Source organism: Paroedura picta, chromosome 3 (genome assembly GCF_049243985.1).
Source record: "Paroedura picta isolate Pp20150507F chromosome 3, Ppicta_v3.0, whole genome shotgun sequence".
Lineage (NCBI taxonomy): Eukaryota > Metazoa > Chordata > Lepidosauria > Squamata > Gekkonidae > Paroedura > Paroedura picta.
In genome coordinates, this window is record NC_135371.1 from 80,658,237 (window position 1) to 80,677,927 (window position 19,691).

General features: G+C 41.9%; 1 protein-coding gene across 3 annotated transcripts in view; it reads left to right on the forward strand.

The window, feature by feature from the left end:
* Nucleotides 1-19,691, forward strand: part of FAT2 (FAT atypical cadherin 2) — a 193,115-nt gene that overhangs the window by 121,547 nt on the left and 51,877 nt on the right. For all 3 annotated transcript variants that reach the window (XR_013229193.1, XM_077326518.1, XM_077326519.1), the window contains exons 10-13: nt 10,305-14,360; nt 15,002-15,198; nt 17,643-17,796; nt 18,105-18,338. Coding sequence is in view for 2 of the 3 variants with exons in the window: in XM_077326518.1 (XP_077182633.1) it covers nt 10,305-14,360; nt 15,002-15,198; nt 17,643-17,796; nt 18,105-18,338 (4,641 nt within the window). In the remaining variant the exon portion in view is untranslated. The remainder of the gene's footprint in view (nt 1-10,304; nt 14,361-15,001; nt 15,199-17,642; nt 17,797-18,104; nt 18,339-19,691) is intronic.

Here is a 19,691-nt window from a genome sequence, read left to right on the forward strand (position 1 = left end):
TCTAGAGATGGCCGTAGCCAAAGGATAGTGTCTGAGTGGCAGGTTAACATGGATAGAGAGGTTGTCGAGAGGCATTTAGCTGCACTGGATGAGTTCAAATCCCCTGGTCCGGATGAAATGCACCCAAGAGTGCTCAAAGAACTTTCCAGAGAACTTGCACATCCCTTGTCCATCATCTTCGGAACCTCTTTAAGGACTGGAGATGTCCCGGTGGACTGGAAGAGAGCAAACGTTATTCCGATCTTCAAAAAAGGGAGGAAGGATGACCCGGGAAACTACAGACCAGTGAGCTCTGTTGTGGGGAAGATAATGGAGCAGATATTAAAGGGAGCGATCTGCAAACATCTGAAGGACAATTTGGTGATCCAAGGAAGTCAGCATGGATTTGTCTCCAACAGGTCCTGCCAGACCAACCTGGTTTCCTTTTTTGACCAAGTAACAGGTTTGCTGGATCGGGGAAATTCGGTTGATGTCATTTACTTGGATTTTAGTAAAGCTTTTGACAAGGTTCCCCATGATGTTCTGATGGATAAGTTGAAGGACTGCAATCTGGATTTTCAGACAGTCAAAGAGTTGTTGTCAATGGTGTTTCATCAGACTGGAGAGAGGTGAGAAGCGGGGTACCTCAGGGCTCAGTGCTCGGCCCGGTACTTTTTAACATATTTATTAGTGATCTAGATAAGGGGGTGGAGGGACTACTCATCAAGTTTGCAGATGACACCAAATTGGGAGGACTGGCAAATACTCCGGAAGATAGAGACAGAGTTCAACGAGATCTGAACACAATGGAAAAATGGGCAAATGAGAACAAGATGCAATTTAATAAAGATAAGTGTAAAGTTCTGCATCTGGGTCAGAAAAATGAAAAGCATGCCTACTGGATGGGGGATACGCTTCTAGGTAACACTGTGTGTGAACGAGACCTTGGGGTACTTGTGGATTGTAAACTAAACATGAGCAGGCAGTGTGATGCAGCGGTAAAAAAGGCAAATGCCATTTTGGGCTGTATCAACAGGGGCATCACATCAAAATCACAAGATCATAGAATCATAGAATCATAGAGTTGGAAGAGTCCATACAGGCCATCTACTCCAACCCCCTGCTCACCGCAGGATTAGCCCTAAGCATCCTAAAGCATCCAAGAAAAGTGTGTATCCAACCTTTGCTTGAAGACTGCCAGTGAGGGGGAGCTCACCACCTCCTTAGGCAGCCTATTCCACTGCTGAACTACTCTGACTGAGAAAAACTTTTTCCTGATATCTAGCCTATATCGTTGTACTTGAAGTTTAAACCCATTACTGCGTGTCCTTTCCTCTGCAGCCAGCAGAAACAGCATCCTGCACTCCTCCAAGTGACAACCTTTCAAATACTTAAAGAGGGCTATCATGTCCCCTCTCAACCTCCTTTTCTCCAGGCTGAACATTCCCAAGTCCCTCAACCTATCTTCATAGGGCTTGGTCCCTTGGCCCCAGATCATCTTCGTCGCTCTCCTCTGTACCCTTTCAATTTTATCGATGTCCTTCTTGAAGTGAGGCCTCCAGAACTGCACACAGTACTCCAGGTGTGGTCTGACCAGTGCCGTATACAATGGGACTATGACATCTTGTGATTTTGATGTGATGGCTCTGTTGATACAGCCCAAAATGGCATTTGCCTTTTTTACCGCTGCATCACACTGCCTGCTCATGTTTAGTTTACAATCCACAAGTACCCCAAGGTCTCGTTCACACACAGTGCTACCTAGAAGCGTATCCCCCATCCAGTAGGCATGCTTTTCATTTTTCTGACCCAGATGCAGAACTTTACACTTATCTTTATTAAATTGCATCTTGTTCTCATTTGCCCATTTTTCCATTGTGTTCAGATCTCGTTGAACTCTGTCTCTATCTTCCGGAGTATTTGCCAGTCCTCCCAATTTGGTGTCATCTGCAAACTTGATGAGTAGTCCCTCCACCCCCTTATCTAGATCACTAATAAATATGTTAAAAAGTACCGGGCCGAGCACCGAACCCTGAGGTACCCCGCTACTCACCTCTCTCCAGTCTGATGAAACACCATTGACAACAACTCTTTGAGTGCGGTTCTCTAACCAATTCCCTATCCACCTAACGATCTGAAAATCCAGATTGCAGTCCTTCAACTTATCCATCAGAACATCATGGCGAACCTTGTCAAAAGCTTTACTAAAATCCAAGTAAATGACATCAACCAAATTTCCCCGATCCAGCAAACCTGTTACTTGGTCAAAAAAGGAAACTAGGTTGGTCTGGCAGGACCTGTTGGAGACAAATCCATGCTGACTTCCTTGGATCACCAAATTGTCCTCCAGATGTTTGCAGATCGCTCCCCTTAATATCTGCTCCATTATCTTCCCCACAACAGAGGTCAGACTCACTGGTCTGTAGTTTCCCGGGTCATCCTTCCTCCCTTTTTTGAAGATCGGAATAACGTTTGCTCTTTTCCAGTCCTCCGGGACATCTCCAGTCCTTAAAGAGGTTCCGAAGATGATGGACAAGGGCTGTGCAAGTTCTCTGGAAAGTTCTTTGAGTACTCTCGGGTGCATTTCATCTGGACCAGGGGATTTGAACTCATCCAGTGCAGCTAAATGCCTCTCGACCACCACTCTATCCATGTTAACCTGCCACCCAGACACTATCCTTTGGCTACAGCCATCTCTAGATGTGCCTAAACACTTTGACCTGTGGGAAAAAACAGATGTAAAATAGGCACTAAGCCTTTCTGCTTTCTCTGCATCTTTCGTTAGAGTTTGTCCATCCGCACCCAACAGCGGGCCTATTGCCTCCTTTACTTTACGTTTGCTCCTCACGTAACTGAAAAATCGTTTCTTGTTACAATGGGCTTCCCTGGGCAATCTTAGCTCACTCTCAGCTTTGGCCTTTCTGATGATTGATCTACAGTGCCTAGTAACCTGTAGGTACTCTTCTTTAGAGCTCTGTCCTTCCCTCCATTTCCTGAACATTTTCCTTTTCTTTCTTAGTTCCTCTTGAAGTTCTCTGTTCATCCAAATAGGCTTCTTAGAGCTCCTGCAGTGTTTTCGTATTTCTGGAATAGTCATTGATTGAGCATGCAATAGCTCTTGTTTGAGTAGCGCCCACCCTTCACATGCTCCCTTCCCTTCCAGCATTCTCGTCCATGGTATGACACTCATCATGTCTCTGAGTTTATTAAAGTTTGCCCTACGAAAATCCAACATCCGCGTCTGGCTACAAGCTTCCTTGGCTCCCAATCTCAAAAGGAATTCTATGAGGACATGGTCACTTCCCCCTAGGGTCCCCACCTCCTTCACCTCATCCACCAACTCTTGCCTGTTGGTCAGTATTAAGTCCAGTATGGCTGAACCTCTTGTGGGTTCATCTACCATTTGATAAATGAAATTGTCAGCCAGGCAGGTCAGAAACTTGCATGACTGAGGACGCTTCGCAGAGTTTGTTTCCCAGCACACATCTGGGAAATTGAAGTCACCCATGATGACAAGGTCCTGCCGTTTGGATATTTTCTCAAGCTGCTCACAAAGTGCAGCATCCACATCCTCTCGTTGGTCAGGCGGTCGGTAGCAGACACCAACCACCACACTGTTTGTTTTCCCCTCGCTTATTTTCACCCAGATGCTTTCCACTGTAGATATACTCTCCTTCACTAGAATTTCCTGACAGGTAAGCCCTTTCCTCACATACAGTGCCACTCCTCCACCTCTTCGATCTATTCTGTTTTTTCTGAACAGTTCATATCCATCCACCATTACATTCCAGTCATGAGAATCATTCCACCAAGTTTCTGTGATGCCTACTAGATCATACCTTTCCATCAGCATGAGAAGTTCCAGCTCTTCCTTTTTATTGCCCATGCTTCGGGCATTAGTATAAAGACATCTGAATCCTTTTACTTTTGGTTGCCTATGAGCTGGCCTTGCCGGTTGGGCTGCCTCCGATAGTTTTCCTTCCATACACTCCCTATGTTGATCGTCTCCTTCCCCTAGTGGCTTTAGTTTAAAGCTCTCCTGATGAATCTCCCCAGGTTCCTGCCAAACACATTCTTCCCCAGTTTTGATAAGTGCAGTCCATCAGGTGCTAGTAGGCCTTCCTCAAGAAAGCCTATCCCATGGTCCCAGAAACCAAATCTCTCCTGCCGGCACCAACTACGCAGCCAGTGATTCACCTCCATTATCTTCCTCTCCCGACGCATTCCTCTTCCCTTGACAGGCAAGATTGAAGAGAAAACCACTTGTGCCCCCCCATTTGCTTGAGCTTCCTCCCCAGATCTTGATAGTCTTTTTTAATAGGAGCGATGGTATTCAGGGACATGTCATTCGTTCCCACATGGACCATCACAAATCACAAAAGATGTCATAGTCCCATTGTATACGGCACTGGTCAGCCCACACCTGGAGTAATGTGTGCAGTTCTGGAGGCCTCACTTCAAGAATGACGTAGATAAAATTGAAAGGGTACAGAGGAGAGTATGAAGATGATCTGGGGCCAAGGGACCAAGCCCTATGAAGATAGGTTGAGGGACTTGGGAATGTTCAGCCTGGAGAAAAGGAGGTTGAGAGGGGACATGATAGCCCTCTTTAAGTATTTGAAAGGTTGTCACTTGGAGGAGGGCAGGATGCTGTTTCTGTTGGCTGCATAGGAGAGGATACGCAGTAATGGGTTTATACTTCAAGTACAACGATATAGGCTAGATATCAGGAAAAAGTTTTTCACAGTCCGAGTAGTTCAGCAGTGGAATAGGCTGCCTATGGAGGTGGTGAGCTCCGTCTCACTGGCAGTCTTCAAGCAAAGGCTGGATACACACTTTTCTTGGATGCTTTAGGATGCTTTGGGCAGATCCTGCGTTGAGCAGGGGGTTGGACTAGATGGCCTGTATGGCCCCTTCCAACTCTATGATTCTTTGACCCTATGATGCTATTCCCTCATTTGCCACCATGCCATCACAACCTCCCACACAACACACACATTCAACCCCATGCCCTTACAGACTGGACAACTCCTCCCCTTCCTCTTCCCACTGCCAAGCTCTAGCGCCCGTTGTATTCTTGGATACAGTGGGCTTTGCCCCTAGTCTAACAATAAGATAGGAACCTAAAAGGTTAAGCAGCAGCAGAATAAGTAGAAGTATAATGAATTAAAATGCAAATATTTATTACAATTCATGTGCACGTATAAAACTTAAAAACATCAATGTGTGTCACATTGTACTGCACAAATCCAAAAGATTTCGACTCATGGATGAATGAAGAAATAACCAAATGTGTTTCAACTCCCCTTGGGCACTTCTTCACTGGTCTCATATTTAAATGCACTCATGTGATGTAATAGGGAATTGTTATGTTGTTATGTGCGAAGTCGCGACCCCATGGACAATGATCCTCCAGGCCTTCCTGTCCTCTACCATTCCCCGGAGTCCATTTAAGTTTGCACCTACTGCTTCAGTGACTCCATCCAGCCACCTCATTCTCTGTCACCCCCTTCTTCTTTTGCCCTCGATCGCTCCCAGCATGAGGCTCTTCTCCAGGGAGTCCTTCCTTCTCATGAGGTGGCCAAAGTATTTGAGTTTCATCTTCAGGATCTGGCCTTCTAAAGAGCAGTCAGGGCTGATCTCATCTAGGACTGACCGGTTTGTTCGCCTTGCAGTCCAAGGGACTCGCAAGAGTCTTCTCCAGCACCAGAGTTCAAAAACCTCAATTCTTTGACGCTCAGCCTTCCTTATGGTCCAACTTTCGCAGCCATACATTGCAATTGGGAATACCATAGCCTTGACTAAATGCACTTTTGTTGGCAGGGTGATGTCTTTGCTTTTTAGGATGCTGTCTAGATTTGCCATAGCTTTCCTCCCCAGGAGCAAGCTTCTTTTAATTTCTTTGCTGCAGTCCCCATCTGCAGTGATATTGGAGCCCAGGAAAATAAAATCTGTCACTATCTCCATTTCTTCCCCATCTATTTGCCAGGAATTGAGAGGGCCGGATGCCATGATCTTTGTTTTCTTGATTTTGAATTTCAAGCCAGCTTTTGCACTCTCCTCCTTCACCCGCATCAACAGGCTCTTTAGTTCCTCTTCACTTTCTGCCATTAGAGTGGTATCATCTGCATATCTGAGGTTGTTGATATTTCTCCCTGCAATCTTGATCCCAATTTGTGACTCCTCTAATCCCGTGTTTCTCATGATGTGCTCTGCATACAAGTTAAATAGGCAAGGCGACAGTATACAGCCTGATTTCTGTGTTGACCGTCTGGTGATGTCCATGTGTAGAGTCGTCTCTTGGGTTGTTGGAAAAGAGTGTTTGCTATGACCATTGTATTCTATTGACAAAATTCTACCAGCCTGTGCCCTGCTTCATTTTGTACTCCAAGGCCAAACTTGCCTGTTATCCCGGTTATCTTTTGGCTTCCTACTTTAGCATTCCACTCCCCCATGATGATAAGCACATCATTTTTTGGTGTTGCTTCTAGAAGGTGTTGTAGGGCTTCATAGAACTGATCAACTTCATCCTCTTCAGCAGCAGTGGTTGGGGCATAGACCTGGATCACTGTGATTTTGAATGGCTTGCCTTGGATTCGAACTGAGATCATTCTGTCATTTTGGGGATTGTATCCCAAGACTGCTTTTCCTACTCTCTTATTGATTATGAAGGCTACTCCATTTCTTCTGCGAGATTCTTGTCCACAGTAGTATACCTGATGGTCATCTGAATTAAATTCACCCATTCCTGTCCATTTTAGTTCACTGATTCCTAAAATGTTGATGTTCAGTCTTGTCATTTCTTGTTTAACCACGTCCAGCTTGCCTTGATTCATGGATCTGATGTTCCAGGTTCCTATGGAATAAAAATCTTTACAGCATCGGACTGTCTTTTCGCCACCAGTTACTTCCACAACTGAGCGTCCTTTCGGCTTTGGCCCAGTCGCTTCATTCATTCTGGCGCTACTCGTACTAGCCGTCTGTTCATCCCCAGTAGCATATTGGACACCTTCCGACCTGAGGGGCTCATCTTCCGGTGTCATATCGTTTTGCGTTTTGGAACTGTCCATAGAGTTTTCATGGCAAAGATACTGGAGTGGTTTGCCATTTCCTTCTCCAGTGGATCACCTTTTGTCAGAGCTCTCAGCTATGACCTGTCCATCTTGGGTGGCCCTGCACGGTATAGCTCATAGCTTCACTGAACTACGCAAGCCCCCTTGCCACAACAAGGCAGCGATCCTTGAAGGGGGGTAATAGGGAATATAAGATTTAAACAATATGAATGGAGAGTCTCCTACACTAATGAAAAGTATCCAAATATATATCTTGGAGCCCCTCAATTAAAATATTTATTCTTCAAAATGCCACCCTTGTAGAAGCCCTCTCTATGCCTGAGTGTATTCTCATGTGTCTCATGGAATAAAATACCTAAATATTTCACCTTTCTGATTTTAAAATTTATGTTTCCATTAATTTAATTTGATCTTGTATATTCATGTTTTTAATTAACATCTTTGTTTGTTTCTTTATTTTAAAACTTTGTGCTAAAATAATTGTAAATAATTTATATTTGTTATTTAATAATAAATAATTTATTATTTACTTTTTTGTCAGGGTAGGATCTTGGCCTTTTTGTATCAAAATTATGTTGGCTTCTTTCAATGACTCCAGTATTTTTACATTCTGTCCATTGTATTCTGCAATGGTATTATAAATAGATCCTCTAAACATTTATATTATAATCCTGACAGTCCATCCACTCTTGGAGCTTTTCCTGATTTAATTTTTTAAAATAGCATTTACCACCTTTCCTACCGTTACAGGATCATTCATCATTTGGTCTTCTGTAAGCCATAACAAATTTTGTTTATCAAGATATTCATGTATTTTTATCAAGAGCATGTCATGGTCTTTATATAAATTTGTATACTACCTATAAAAGGCTTTCACCTTATAATCCCCCAAGAACACTATGGTCTTTGGATCAACATCTGCTCAGGGTCCCTGACCCAAAATAAGTGTTGGCCTCAACCAGGGCTGGAATATTCTTCTGAAAGAGATTGTGGCCCTGCAGGACCTAAATCAGTTCTGTAGGGTCTGCAAAATGCTGTTACTTCACCAGGTTTATGGCCAAAGCCTGAAATAACATCCACGGCTAAAGGCTGGCCTCACCACTGGAAGAGTAAGTGAGTTGGAAAACTGACTCCTTATAGAACTCCCTGTCTGGGATTTTTTTTTCTTTCTTTCTTTCTTAGTTTATACACCAACCACTTCCTGGTTTATTTGCATGTTAAAAATGTTTTCATTTTTAAAAATTCAGTTTCATTTCCATTTGCCTTACTGTCAACTGCTGTAATATTTTTATCTTAGACTATATGTTAGCATTTCCAGGACACTCTTTAAACTTCTTTTTTACTCTTCAGTCATTGAAATTTTGCCTTTTTTCAGTAAGCGTTATATTGAATGAAATACCCTCTAAAAAAGTTTTATGTACATCCCAAATGATTCTTATTTCCTTCCATTTGTTTAGGTTGTTCTCAAAAAAATTTCTAGCTTTATTTTGCAATCTTCTACAATAAATGTCCTTTGTAACAGAATTTCATTTAATCATCTAAATGTATTTGATTTCCTTTTAATAATTTTATGGGGTTATGATCTGAGGGTTTTTTTTTAGTAATATCTCAATATCAACTCTCTTATAAATCAAATTTTTAGATACCCAAAACATATCAGTGTCTCTCAGAAAAATAGATAAATTCTTTTGAAAATTGCTTTAGAAGAAGAAGAAGAAGAGTTGGTTCTTATATGCCGCTTTTCCCTACCCGAAGGAGGCTCAAAGCGGCTTACAGTCACCTTCCCTTTCCTCTCCCCACAACAGACACCCTGTGGGGTGGGTGAGGCTGAGAGACCCCTGATATCACTGCTCGGTCAGAACAGCTTTATCAGTGCCGTGGTGAGCCCAAGGTCACCCAGCTGGTTGCATGTGGGGGAGCGCAGAATCGAACCTGGCATGTCAGATTAGAAGTCCGCACTCCTAACCACTACACCAAACTGGCTCTGATTACAGATATCTGTCAAGCTCATGTTGTCAGTCAGTTCAAAAAACGATTTTGTTAATTTTCCTTGAGTACGTGTAATAAAGAGTCTATCCATTTGAGGCATATCCACCACATTGTAGTCATCTGTCAGTGTCCATAAGATTATGGACTCATCCATTACTTGTTTGTAAAATCTACTTTTATCATCATTGAAGACATAAATATCAAGGATCAATATCTTAGTCACTTACAACTCCCACATCATTATCAATGAAAACAAGTTTTAGTTTCAAACAAGATTTAATATATGACACAAATCCAATCTTTTGTTCTTAATACTTGATGTAAAATTATCTCCTAATATCGTCTGCATTAGATATTTTAAGTTTTTTCTTGATATTTCTTGTAGACAATTGATATCCAACTTTGATATTTTTAACAATGGTAAAAAATCCCTCTTTTGTGAAGAATTAATACCATTTATATTTCACATCAACAATTTGTAACCCATATTTATGTTTCAGAGGAGTCTGAGTCTTTATCCTTTTTCAGTTGCTCTTTTGGTTGAAGTTGTGGTCACTGAAAATCTTGTACTGGTGCTTGAGGCTTTTCTGGATCTTACAGTTATTATTTATACCTTTCCAGAAAGCCTTTCATGTTAAATACTGAGTTTATTTAGATTCTCTGATCCTAGACTGGGGACCCTCGAAAGGGTTCTGTTTTTAATGTTTCCAATTAAAGGGATCAAGTATCAGATGATGTGAAAGAACTCTGCCTAAGCCCCTGATGAGAGGCTGTCAGTTAAAACAGACAGTAATGATCATGATGGAGATGTGATTTGATATAAGGCAGCTTCATGTGCTATGTGTTTATATCTCCCCTTACAACTTGCCATTGTCAGGAGCTGTTTTGAGGTTATGTACTAATCAAAAATACCATCTAAAATATTCCCCATGGAAATTGGAAAAATTCTGCTGGGGTGGTATTTTTAGATGTTCATTTTTTCCTGCAAACCTGGGAAATCCCTTAAATTTGCAGACATCTACCCTTGCTCTGCGTCATACCTTTGTGGATAATTTTGAGCCCCATTTTGGGACCACTCTTATGAATTAAATGGAAGATGGTACAGTTGTCAAACCTAAGCTCCAAGGAATAGAATGAAGTTTCCCAGAGAATGGGTGTGGCAAATTTCAGTGTGTCAGAAACCAACAAAGATAAATAAAAGGGTCTTTGAGGTCTATTAAAGAGTTAATTTATTTTATTCATTTTAATTTGTCTCTGATTCAGGGAACATTGGAGAATTCTTCAGTATCAACATTCACTCTGGAATTATTACAGTTTCTCAGAAATTGGATCGATCCAAGCAAGAAAGATTTGATCTGACTGTAAAAGCAGAAGATCAAGGATTTCCTCAGCTGACAGATTCAGCTACTGTGCACATTTACATTAAGCCCTCTGATGACACACCTCCCCAGTTTACTGCAGTAGAATATGTTACAGAGATCAGTGAATCTGCAGTCATTGGCTCTCCTGTCATCCTTGTTTCAACCAAGAGTGATTTGCCTGTTAGCTATGAAATAAAAGAAGGAAACAGGAATAGCTTATTCTCCATCAATTATCAGTCTGGCCTTATTTCTATTCAGAAGAACTTAGATTTTGAACAGACTTCATCTTATCAGCTGAAAATACGTGGCACCAGCATGCCTGGAGCCTTTATGGATGTTCTAGTATTTGTTTATGTCATAGATGAAAATGACAATGCACCTGTCTTTGATAACCCTTTTTTTGTGGGATGGGTCAATGAGAACACTGCATTGGGCAGTATAGTAATGGATGAGAATAATGCCCCACTAGTGGTACGTGCTTCAGATGCTGATCAAAATTCCAATGCTTTGTTGTGCTATGAAATTTTGCAACCAGAGGCACTGGAGTTTTTCAAAATAGATCCAAGCATGGGCACTCTTACTACAAATGCTAATATTGATTATGAACAGATGCCAGTTTTCCACTTCAGTGTCCACATCCATGACAATGGCAGTCCCACTTTATTTGCTTCCAAACCCATTCAAGTCACCATTTATGTCAGAGATATAAATGACTGTCCTCCAGTATTTTCAAAGAATATCTATGAAATGTCTGCTGTGTTACCTGGGTATCAAGGTATGGAGCTTCTCACAGTGCATGCAGAAGACAAAGATTCAGAAGTAATCTACAATATACTGGAAGGCAATCCTGAGAATTTGTTCTACATTCACCCAATGACCGGACTTATCTCAGTGCTGAACATTACCTATGTGGGAAGCTCTCATGAACTTACAGTTAGAGCTGGGGATGGTCTGTATAAGAGTAATGCTTTGGTAAGAGTAAATTTTATTAAAGCACAAATCAGTACCTTAAAATTTGATCAACATTTATATACGGCAACAGTGACAGAAAACTCTACTGATATTAAAACTCTGGTTGTGCTTGGAGTCACTGGCAACCAATTGAATGAACCACTCCTTTATTCCATCAGGAATGAAAAAGAGAGATTCAGGATGATTCAGTCTTCAGGAGTGCTACAGACAAATGGTGTGAAATTTGACCGTGAAACTCAGGAACTATATGAGATTGCTGTGGAAGTAAAGGACACTAAAAATCCACAGAGAATGTCTCAAGCTATAGTGAAAATATACGTGGATGATGTTAATGACCATCCACCACATTTTGAGAATGTTCCTTATTATACAGCAGTACAGGATGGCATGGAGCCAGGTGACGTCATCTTTCAGGTGTCTGCAACTGACCAGGATGTGGGAAATAATAGAGTAATTTTTTACTCCTTTGTGGAAGACTATGAATATTTCTGGATTGACCCCTTCTTAGGGGACATTTCACTCAAGAAACCCCTTGATTATCAAACTTTAAATAAATATACACTGAAAGTTAAAGCCACAGATGATGGTAAGCCTTCTTTGTATGCTGTGGAAGAGGTGCTAGTTACAGTGAGGAACAAATCCAATCCTCTGTTTCAAAGCCTCTACTATAATGTCAAAGTGCCTGAAAATATTCCACTCTACACTCCTGTTCTCCATGTCCAGGCTCGGAGCCCTGAAGGTTTGCGCCTTATATACAACATTGTGGAAAAAGAGGTCCTCAAGCAGTTCAATATTGACTTCAAGACTGGTGTACTTACAGTCATCAGCCAACTAGATTATGAATCTGTGACAAAGCATGCTTTTACTGTCAGAGCAACAGACACTGCATTGGGTGCCTTTTCAGAAGCAGTAGTAGAAGTCGAGGTTGAGGATGTTAATGACAATTTACCTGCATTTTCTCAGATGGTTTATAATGCATCAGTCCCTGAAGGTGGGCCAGCTCAGACCCCTGTTGTACAAATCTCTGCTACTGATAAAGACTCAGGAAGGAACAGACTCATTTCATACCGCATCTTGGAGGACAGTTCAAACACAACAAAGTTCTTTAATGTTGATGCCAGCACAGGTCAAATAACAACAAGTCAGGCACTAGATTATGAAGCTAACCATCAGTTTCACTTTAAAGTGAAAGCCACCGACCATGGCATGCCACCTCTTAGCAGTGAAGCCCTTGTGATTGTCACTGTCCTGGACATCAATGATAACCCACCAAAGTTCAGCCAGCTTCAGTATGAAGCTAATGTAAGTGAAATGGCCACTTGTGGCCATATTGTGATAAAAGTCCAGGCTTTTGACTCTGACAGCAGGGACACCTCGAGGTTGGAATATATGATACTTTCAGGAAATAACAACAGACATTTTACTATTAATAGTACTTCTGGAACTGTTTCCACACTGAATCGTTGCAAAAAGGACTTGGAGTCTTTTTATAATCTCAGGGTTTCTGCATCCGATGGAGTGTTTAAGACTACAGTGCCAGTATACATCAATACCACAAACGTAAATAAATACAATCCATCATTTCAGCGAGATGTGTATGAAGCAGTATTGGCTGAAAATGCCAAGATAGGAACCAAGGTGATTGAATTGTTAGCTATTGACCCAGATGATGGTCCATATGGAACTGTTGATTATACCATCATAAATAAACTTGGCCAAGAGAAATTTGCAATAGATAACAATGGCCACATAGAAACATTGCAGAAACTGGACAGGGAAAATTCCACAGAAAGGGTTATTGCTATTAAAGTCATGGCCCGAGATGGGGGAGGAAAGGTGGCCTATTGCACAGTCAAAATCATACTCACAGATGAAAATGACAATCCCCCTCAGTTCAAAGCTTATGAATATGTCTTGTCTGTCCAGTCAAACATGAGCAAAGGGTCCCCAGTCATCCAAGTACTAGCATATGACGCTGATGAAGGAATCAATGCTGATGTTATTTACTCTGTTGATTCAATGGTAGATGTCATTGCCAAGGATGTTGTTGAAATTAACACTGCTACTGGAGTTGTTAAGGTCAAAGAAAGTCTCAGTGGGCTAGAAAACAGAACAGTGAACTTTAAAGTCAAAGCTGAAGACGCCCAACCTCCACACTGGAATTCTGTAGTCCCTGTGAACCTTCAAGTGGTTCCAAAGGAAGTCTCTTTGCCAAGGTTTTCAGAGCCATTGTATACCTTCTCAGCATATGAAGATCTTCCTGAAGGATCAGAAATAGGATTAGTCAGAGCTGTGGCGGAAGATCCAGTAATCTATAGTCTAGTGAAAGGAACCACTGCTGAAAGCAATAAAGATGGAGTATTTGCTTTGGATAAGCAAACAGGGTCCCTGACTATCCAGAAAGCAATGGACCATGAGAAGATGAAATGGTACCAAATTGATGTCTCAGCTCACTGCTCACACCAAGATACAGACTTGGTGTCTTTGGTATCCATAAACATCCATGTAAAAGATGTCAATGATAACAAGCCTGTTTTTGATGCTGATCCCTACAGAGCTTTTGTCATGGAGAATATGCCAGCAGGAACCACTGTGATTCAGGTCACTGCTAGTGACCAGGATACTGGAAGTGATGGGGAAGTGACTTATAGCTTAGCATTGGAACTTGGCCATGTCCAGGAACTCTTCACTATTGACAGTGAGACTGGCTGGATCACAACTCTTAAAGAGCTGGACTGTGAAGTCCAGGAAATATATCAGTTTTATGTTGTGGCATCAGACCATGGCAGGAAAGTCCAACTTCATTCCCAAGCATTAGTGGAGGTAACTGTCACTGATGAAAATGACAATGCTCCACGATTTACCTCAGAAATCTACAAAGGGTCAGTGATTGAGAATGCTGAGCCTTGGCAGATGATTACCACTCTGAGAACGACAGATGCAGATATTTCAGAACAAAACAAACAAGTCACATGTTACATCACAGGTTAGTATCTAAACATTTTAAAATGTTAATAAATTACAACAAACAGTATTACTACAGGACAAATTAATGAGAAAAAATGAAAATGGGTTGAGATGGGGAGATTGTCTTTTTCAAGTCTCTAAAAGTATAGCACAGGTGAAATTGGCATCAGGAGAATATTTCCCAGGCTCTGCTCCCTGATCCCTCATGGTCTCCTAACTCGTACCACATATTTCCCTCCCCACTTTTAATGGAGTTCAACTGTCCTTTGCTAACTCAGTTAAAAATCATGCCTGGATCCATCTTTATTACTGGAGATGCAAGCTAATGCAGCTGCAAAGAAAAGAAACGAAAAGAAAATGCTTTCTACCAACTCAGCCTAGCTCATAAGATGGCCCCTTACCTTGATATGACTGACTTGGCCACCTGGACCCACACCATAATAACATTGAGACTAGTTTATAATAAATAGTCATCAAAGTTCTATGAACAGGCCAATAGTCAAGCAGTCTAGACACGTCAACCAGATGACTTTTTTCTCTTGTTTCTTATAATTGGTCCTGAAACTGGCAACTGCAGCACATTTGCTTTAGGATTTGCTTACCTGTCTCTTTCTCCTTTCGTGTTGACTTTCAATACTTTTGTTTTCTTTGCCTTTTCAGAAGGAGATGCTCTAGGGCAGTTCAGTGTTGATCAGATGGATAGAGAATGGAGGATTTTTTCCAAGAGACCTCTGAACAGGGAAGATACAGAAAAATATCTACTCAGGGTTGTGGCTTCTGATGGGACGTTTCAGACATCAACAGAAGTGGAGATTTTGGTTCTTGACGATAATGATAACAGCCCTGAATGCAAGCAGGTGATTATATATGTCCACTAGGCAGTCTCTGCTCACTGAGAAGCCAGCAGACTAGCCATTTTGTGTGGTGACTCTGAGTCAAGGCTGATCAGAAGGAGCCAAATATTAGAGCCATTGTCTTCAGTATCAGGTCATCCCACACATTTTCTTTTTAGTGTGCTCTAGTTCTAGTTGCTAGAGAGGTAAATGCAAAACAGTCTGATGTATGCAGAAAAAGAGAATGGCCATTAGAGACATTCTGTGTACAACATATGATCTCCTTTTGACTTTGACCATTGTAACTTTTAATAAACAATAAAATACTTTGAAAAAATCTGGAAACCAGATTCACGTAACTGCGTGTGGGGCAGTGTGCAACTGTGGTTTGTGATGAAGCATAAATGCATTGCAAAGTATGGTAGTGAAAATTTACCAGATAGTGGTATCTGAAAAGAGGACCCATTCAAAATATTGTAGATTAATATCTTAAGTTACTGGAAGCTATTTTCTTTACTGATATCTGTAGAATGGAATAATATCCCCCAAATGTCTTAAAACAAACTCCATGGAATGTGTCATGTTTCAAGAAGTATGAAAGGCCAGAACAGAGGCATATGCTTATACAAGACAGTCTTCCCTTTGCTAAGTACAAGAAAGGACCTGCAATACTCCTGGGGTGAGGAATCCTATTCTCTCTCTCTCTGCCCCCCTCTCTCACACACACACATGTACACGCACACACACACTATGCCCTTTGCATGAGTTATTTGTCCTTCCCCTCTGTCCCCTTGCCAGTCTGGCTCACCCACCCATTCATTGAATCCTGGTGGTGGTAATGCAGCACTACCAGCTCCTTCCCCCCCTGCCCAGCTTACATGGAGTCAGTAGGGGCTGTAGCAGTGGCAGCTCCTATTCCTTCCCCCACTTGTCCACCTATTTGTCCTTCTTCCCACCTCTTGGATGGTGTGTAGCAGGTAGCAGCTCCTCATTTCCCTCTGCTACTCACCTGCCTGGCTAAAGTGTGTGTGGTGAGGAGTGCAGCAGCTCCTCCTCTTCCCACCCACCCACAGCACTGCCACTTTGTCAGCAAAGAGTGGCTCCCATTCCTCCTCACTGCCCACCAGATTCCAGAGGAGAGGTAGGAGGGGCACACTAGGGCACACAGGTAGGAGGCGCACAGTGGGGCACAGAGTCATTACTCCTGCTCCTCACAAAGCTGGTAAGCTCCTCTGTTATGGGGTTTTGTAAAAACCCCTCCATTTAAAAAAATGGAGCAGATTTTTCCTCCAACTTGGTTGTCCCCCAGGTTTGTAAAAAAACAACAACCCTTCTTACCATGTGGCCCGTACAAACAAACCAGAGATTTTAGTGTCCACAGGTGGGGCTACTAGATCTATTGATTAGGCAATGGTGACTTTGATTTATGGATCATATATATTGTTTGTATTTTGTTAATGTCTCCCTTGCATGCAGAGCCTGCGAATTTAGACAGAAGAGGCTGATATGTGGGTCATCTTATTGCACCAACAGCATCATCATAATTTATAATATTCTAGGTGCTGTGCAGGATAAAAGTTTGCTCTCCTTAATTCCATGCCTGCAGCCGCATTGTATAATTTACTATAGCCCATTCTTAGAAAACTTTGAATTAGATTATATCGTGGTTCACAGTTGTCTGTCATCCAAGTACTGATCTGTTCACACTTTCTTATCTGAAGATTAATGCTCCCAGATCAACAATATAGTACTGTTTTTCTACTTCATTTATACCCTGCCTTTTCCCCCAAAGGGGTCCAGAGTGGCTTATGCCATTCTCCTCTCCTCCATTTTATCTTCTCTATAACACTGTGAGTTTGGTTAGGCTGATAGTATATGACTGGCCCAAGGTCCCCCAGCAAGCTCCCATGGCAGAGTGGGGATAGTCCCATATTCTAACCACTAGACAAACTGGCTGTCATCAGAAGCAATTTAAGGATTCTCAGGACCTGTAGCACCAGAGGCAGTTTGAAAATTCATAGGGCCCTATCTGAGTACAACTGCGGTAGGAACAGCCAGACTAGAGGCAGAGCCCTCCCCCAGTGGAAAGGGGTGTCACTCTAAGTGTCCTTAAATAGGGGAACGGAAGAAGGAAAGAGTCTATGGCCCTGATCCATGGGGTGAGATATTGTGTGGGACCCCTGGAAGTACAAGGCGCCTAGCATGTGCTACATGTGCTAAATGGATAAACTGGCCCTGACTGTCATAGCCAAACCAGCCAGAGCAGTATAAAAGTTGTTGGTCGGGTGGTTCTAGCTTTGGGAATTGGAATTACTCTACAGTGTCCTTGATTGCTTTGAACACACCTTTTCTAATCTCTGGCCTCTACTTGGAGTCATATCCATTACTAGCTTTGGATTGGGCCAGTTCAGCCATTCTGAATATAGAATGAATTGTTCCCTGGGGTAAAATGCTATCTTTCCTTCCAGACACCATACAGAGGAGAAGTTTCAGAAGATGCCTTCCCAGGGTTTTCTGTTTTGAAAGTATCAGCCACTGATGCTGACGTTGGCAGCAACGGCCAGATTACTTACAGCCTCCATGGCCCTAGCTCTGAGGACTTCAGACTGGACTCACATACAGGTAAAAGTTAAAAATTCTCCCAGAGACTTCAAAGGAGATGTTTTATTTCTGAATAATTCTTTATGTAGTATTCTAAATAATATTTGTGTATACTGCAAACCAGACCATTTCTCTCCATGTAACTCTTTTTTGTTTTGATGCCTCTTCTGATAATGGACAGGTTAAGACTTAATGTAGTGGGGTTTTTTTCAGTTGGTAATACAATGAATAAATATTTTAAAAAACGTGAATAATTAATCCATTAACATAAACATGTTCCATGCCATTATGGCCATAGTCATGTTTCTCTCTTTAATTATTTCAACCAGGAGAGCTGACCACTTCCATGTTACTTGATCGAGAGCTAAAACCTGAGTACCAGCTTGTAGCCAAGGCAACAGACGGAGGAGGACGTTTTTGCCAAGCGGACATAATTATAGATGTGGAGGATATGAATGACAACACTCCAAGGTTCTTTCCCAGTCATTGTGCTGTAGCTGTTTTTGATAACACAACAGTAAAGACACCCATTGCAGTTGTCTTTGCAAGGGATCTTGATGAAGGTAAGTGTGGTATTTACAAATTCTACCATATTAGAATATCAAGGTGCAAAAACTGTTTGCAACCAAAGGAACTTATGATTGTGACTTATTACTGGGAGTATCTGGATTGCTGAGTGCATTGCAAACTAGTTAAAATGATTTTTAAAAATGAATCCCAGATATTTAAGGGGAACATGCATAGACAAACACCTTCCTGAGATAGAGATGAACAACTAAGTACATGAATACCCTTTGAGAATTAAACACTACTGGAATTTTAAAGTAATTAACATTGCCATAGCGAAAAAGTGGCAACCTTTCCCCTTTCATCCCTACTTCATTCCAGCATAGATCTACTATCAAGCAGAGCCTGGAGGACATAGTGTGTCAGTTAGACCTCTGGAGTTCTCCAAAATTTCTTCCCCCTCCCCCAGTTCTAGATTTATTCAAGCCCCTGGAGAATATTTATTTCATCTGGAAACTAAAAATCAAAGGATTTAGCAAGGGGCAGTGTTCTACTATCTGTGGTTATGGAGAGGCATTTTAGGAAAATTCCAAAAACTGAGAATTTATACCTGTGACAGCTGGGAAAGTTGGAGTCACTGGATGCCCATTTTATGTATCACCCCGCTCTAAAATTATATCACCTTTGTTCAAGGAGATATCTGGAATACCTGACCAAGGAAAAATCAAGTTTTGCTCAACAGCCATTAGACTATCGAATTATGTATGGAAGCAAATAAATGCTACCATCTGTAGTGATTCTGTCTCTCTGCTTTATCTACTAGAGGATCAGGAATTTTAATACTATTTTTAAAATATTTTATATTACATAGTTTGCATTTGTTTTATTTAAGATCTAGGGGGAAAACCCGTTGTATTCAGGAATACAACGGGTGCTAGAGCTTGGCGGTGCGAAAAGGAAGGAGAGGAGCTGTCCAGTCTGTAAGGGCATAGGGTTGAATATGTGTGTTGTGTGGGAGGTTGTGGTGACGTGGTGACAAATGAGGGCATGGGTGTGGAGATCTGGGTGTCACAAACCTGTGGTGTGGAATGTTCATTGAGTATGGGAGAGGACTAACCTATGGGAACTATGGCATAGTGGTTACAGATGAGCTTTCCAGAGCCATGACGTCACATATGTGAAGAGAAAATCAGACTGGAGTTTCTTCTTAGGGGGAGATTATATGGCAACCAATTCCTCCCAGTTCTGCAACATTTCCCTTCTTGTGTGAATTAGGCCACAGACACCGAAATGTCCCCCTGCCCTAATACACACAGGGTAGTCACAGTACACAGGTGTCCACCCTGCTCCTTCTGTCTCCATTTTTTCACTGTTCATTAAATGTTATGTGCCCACATGCTTCTTTCATG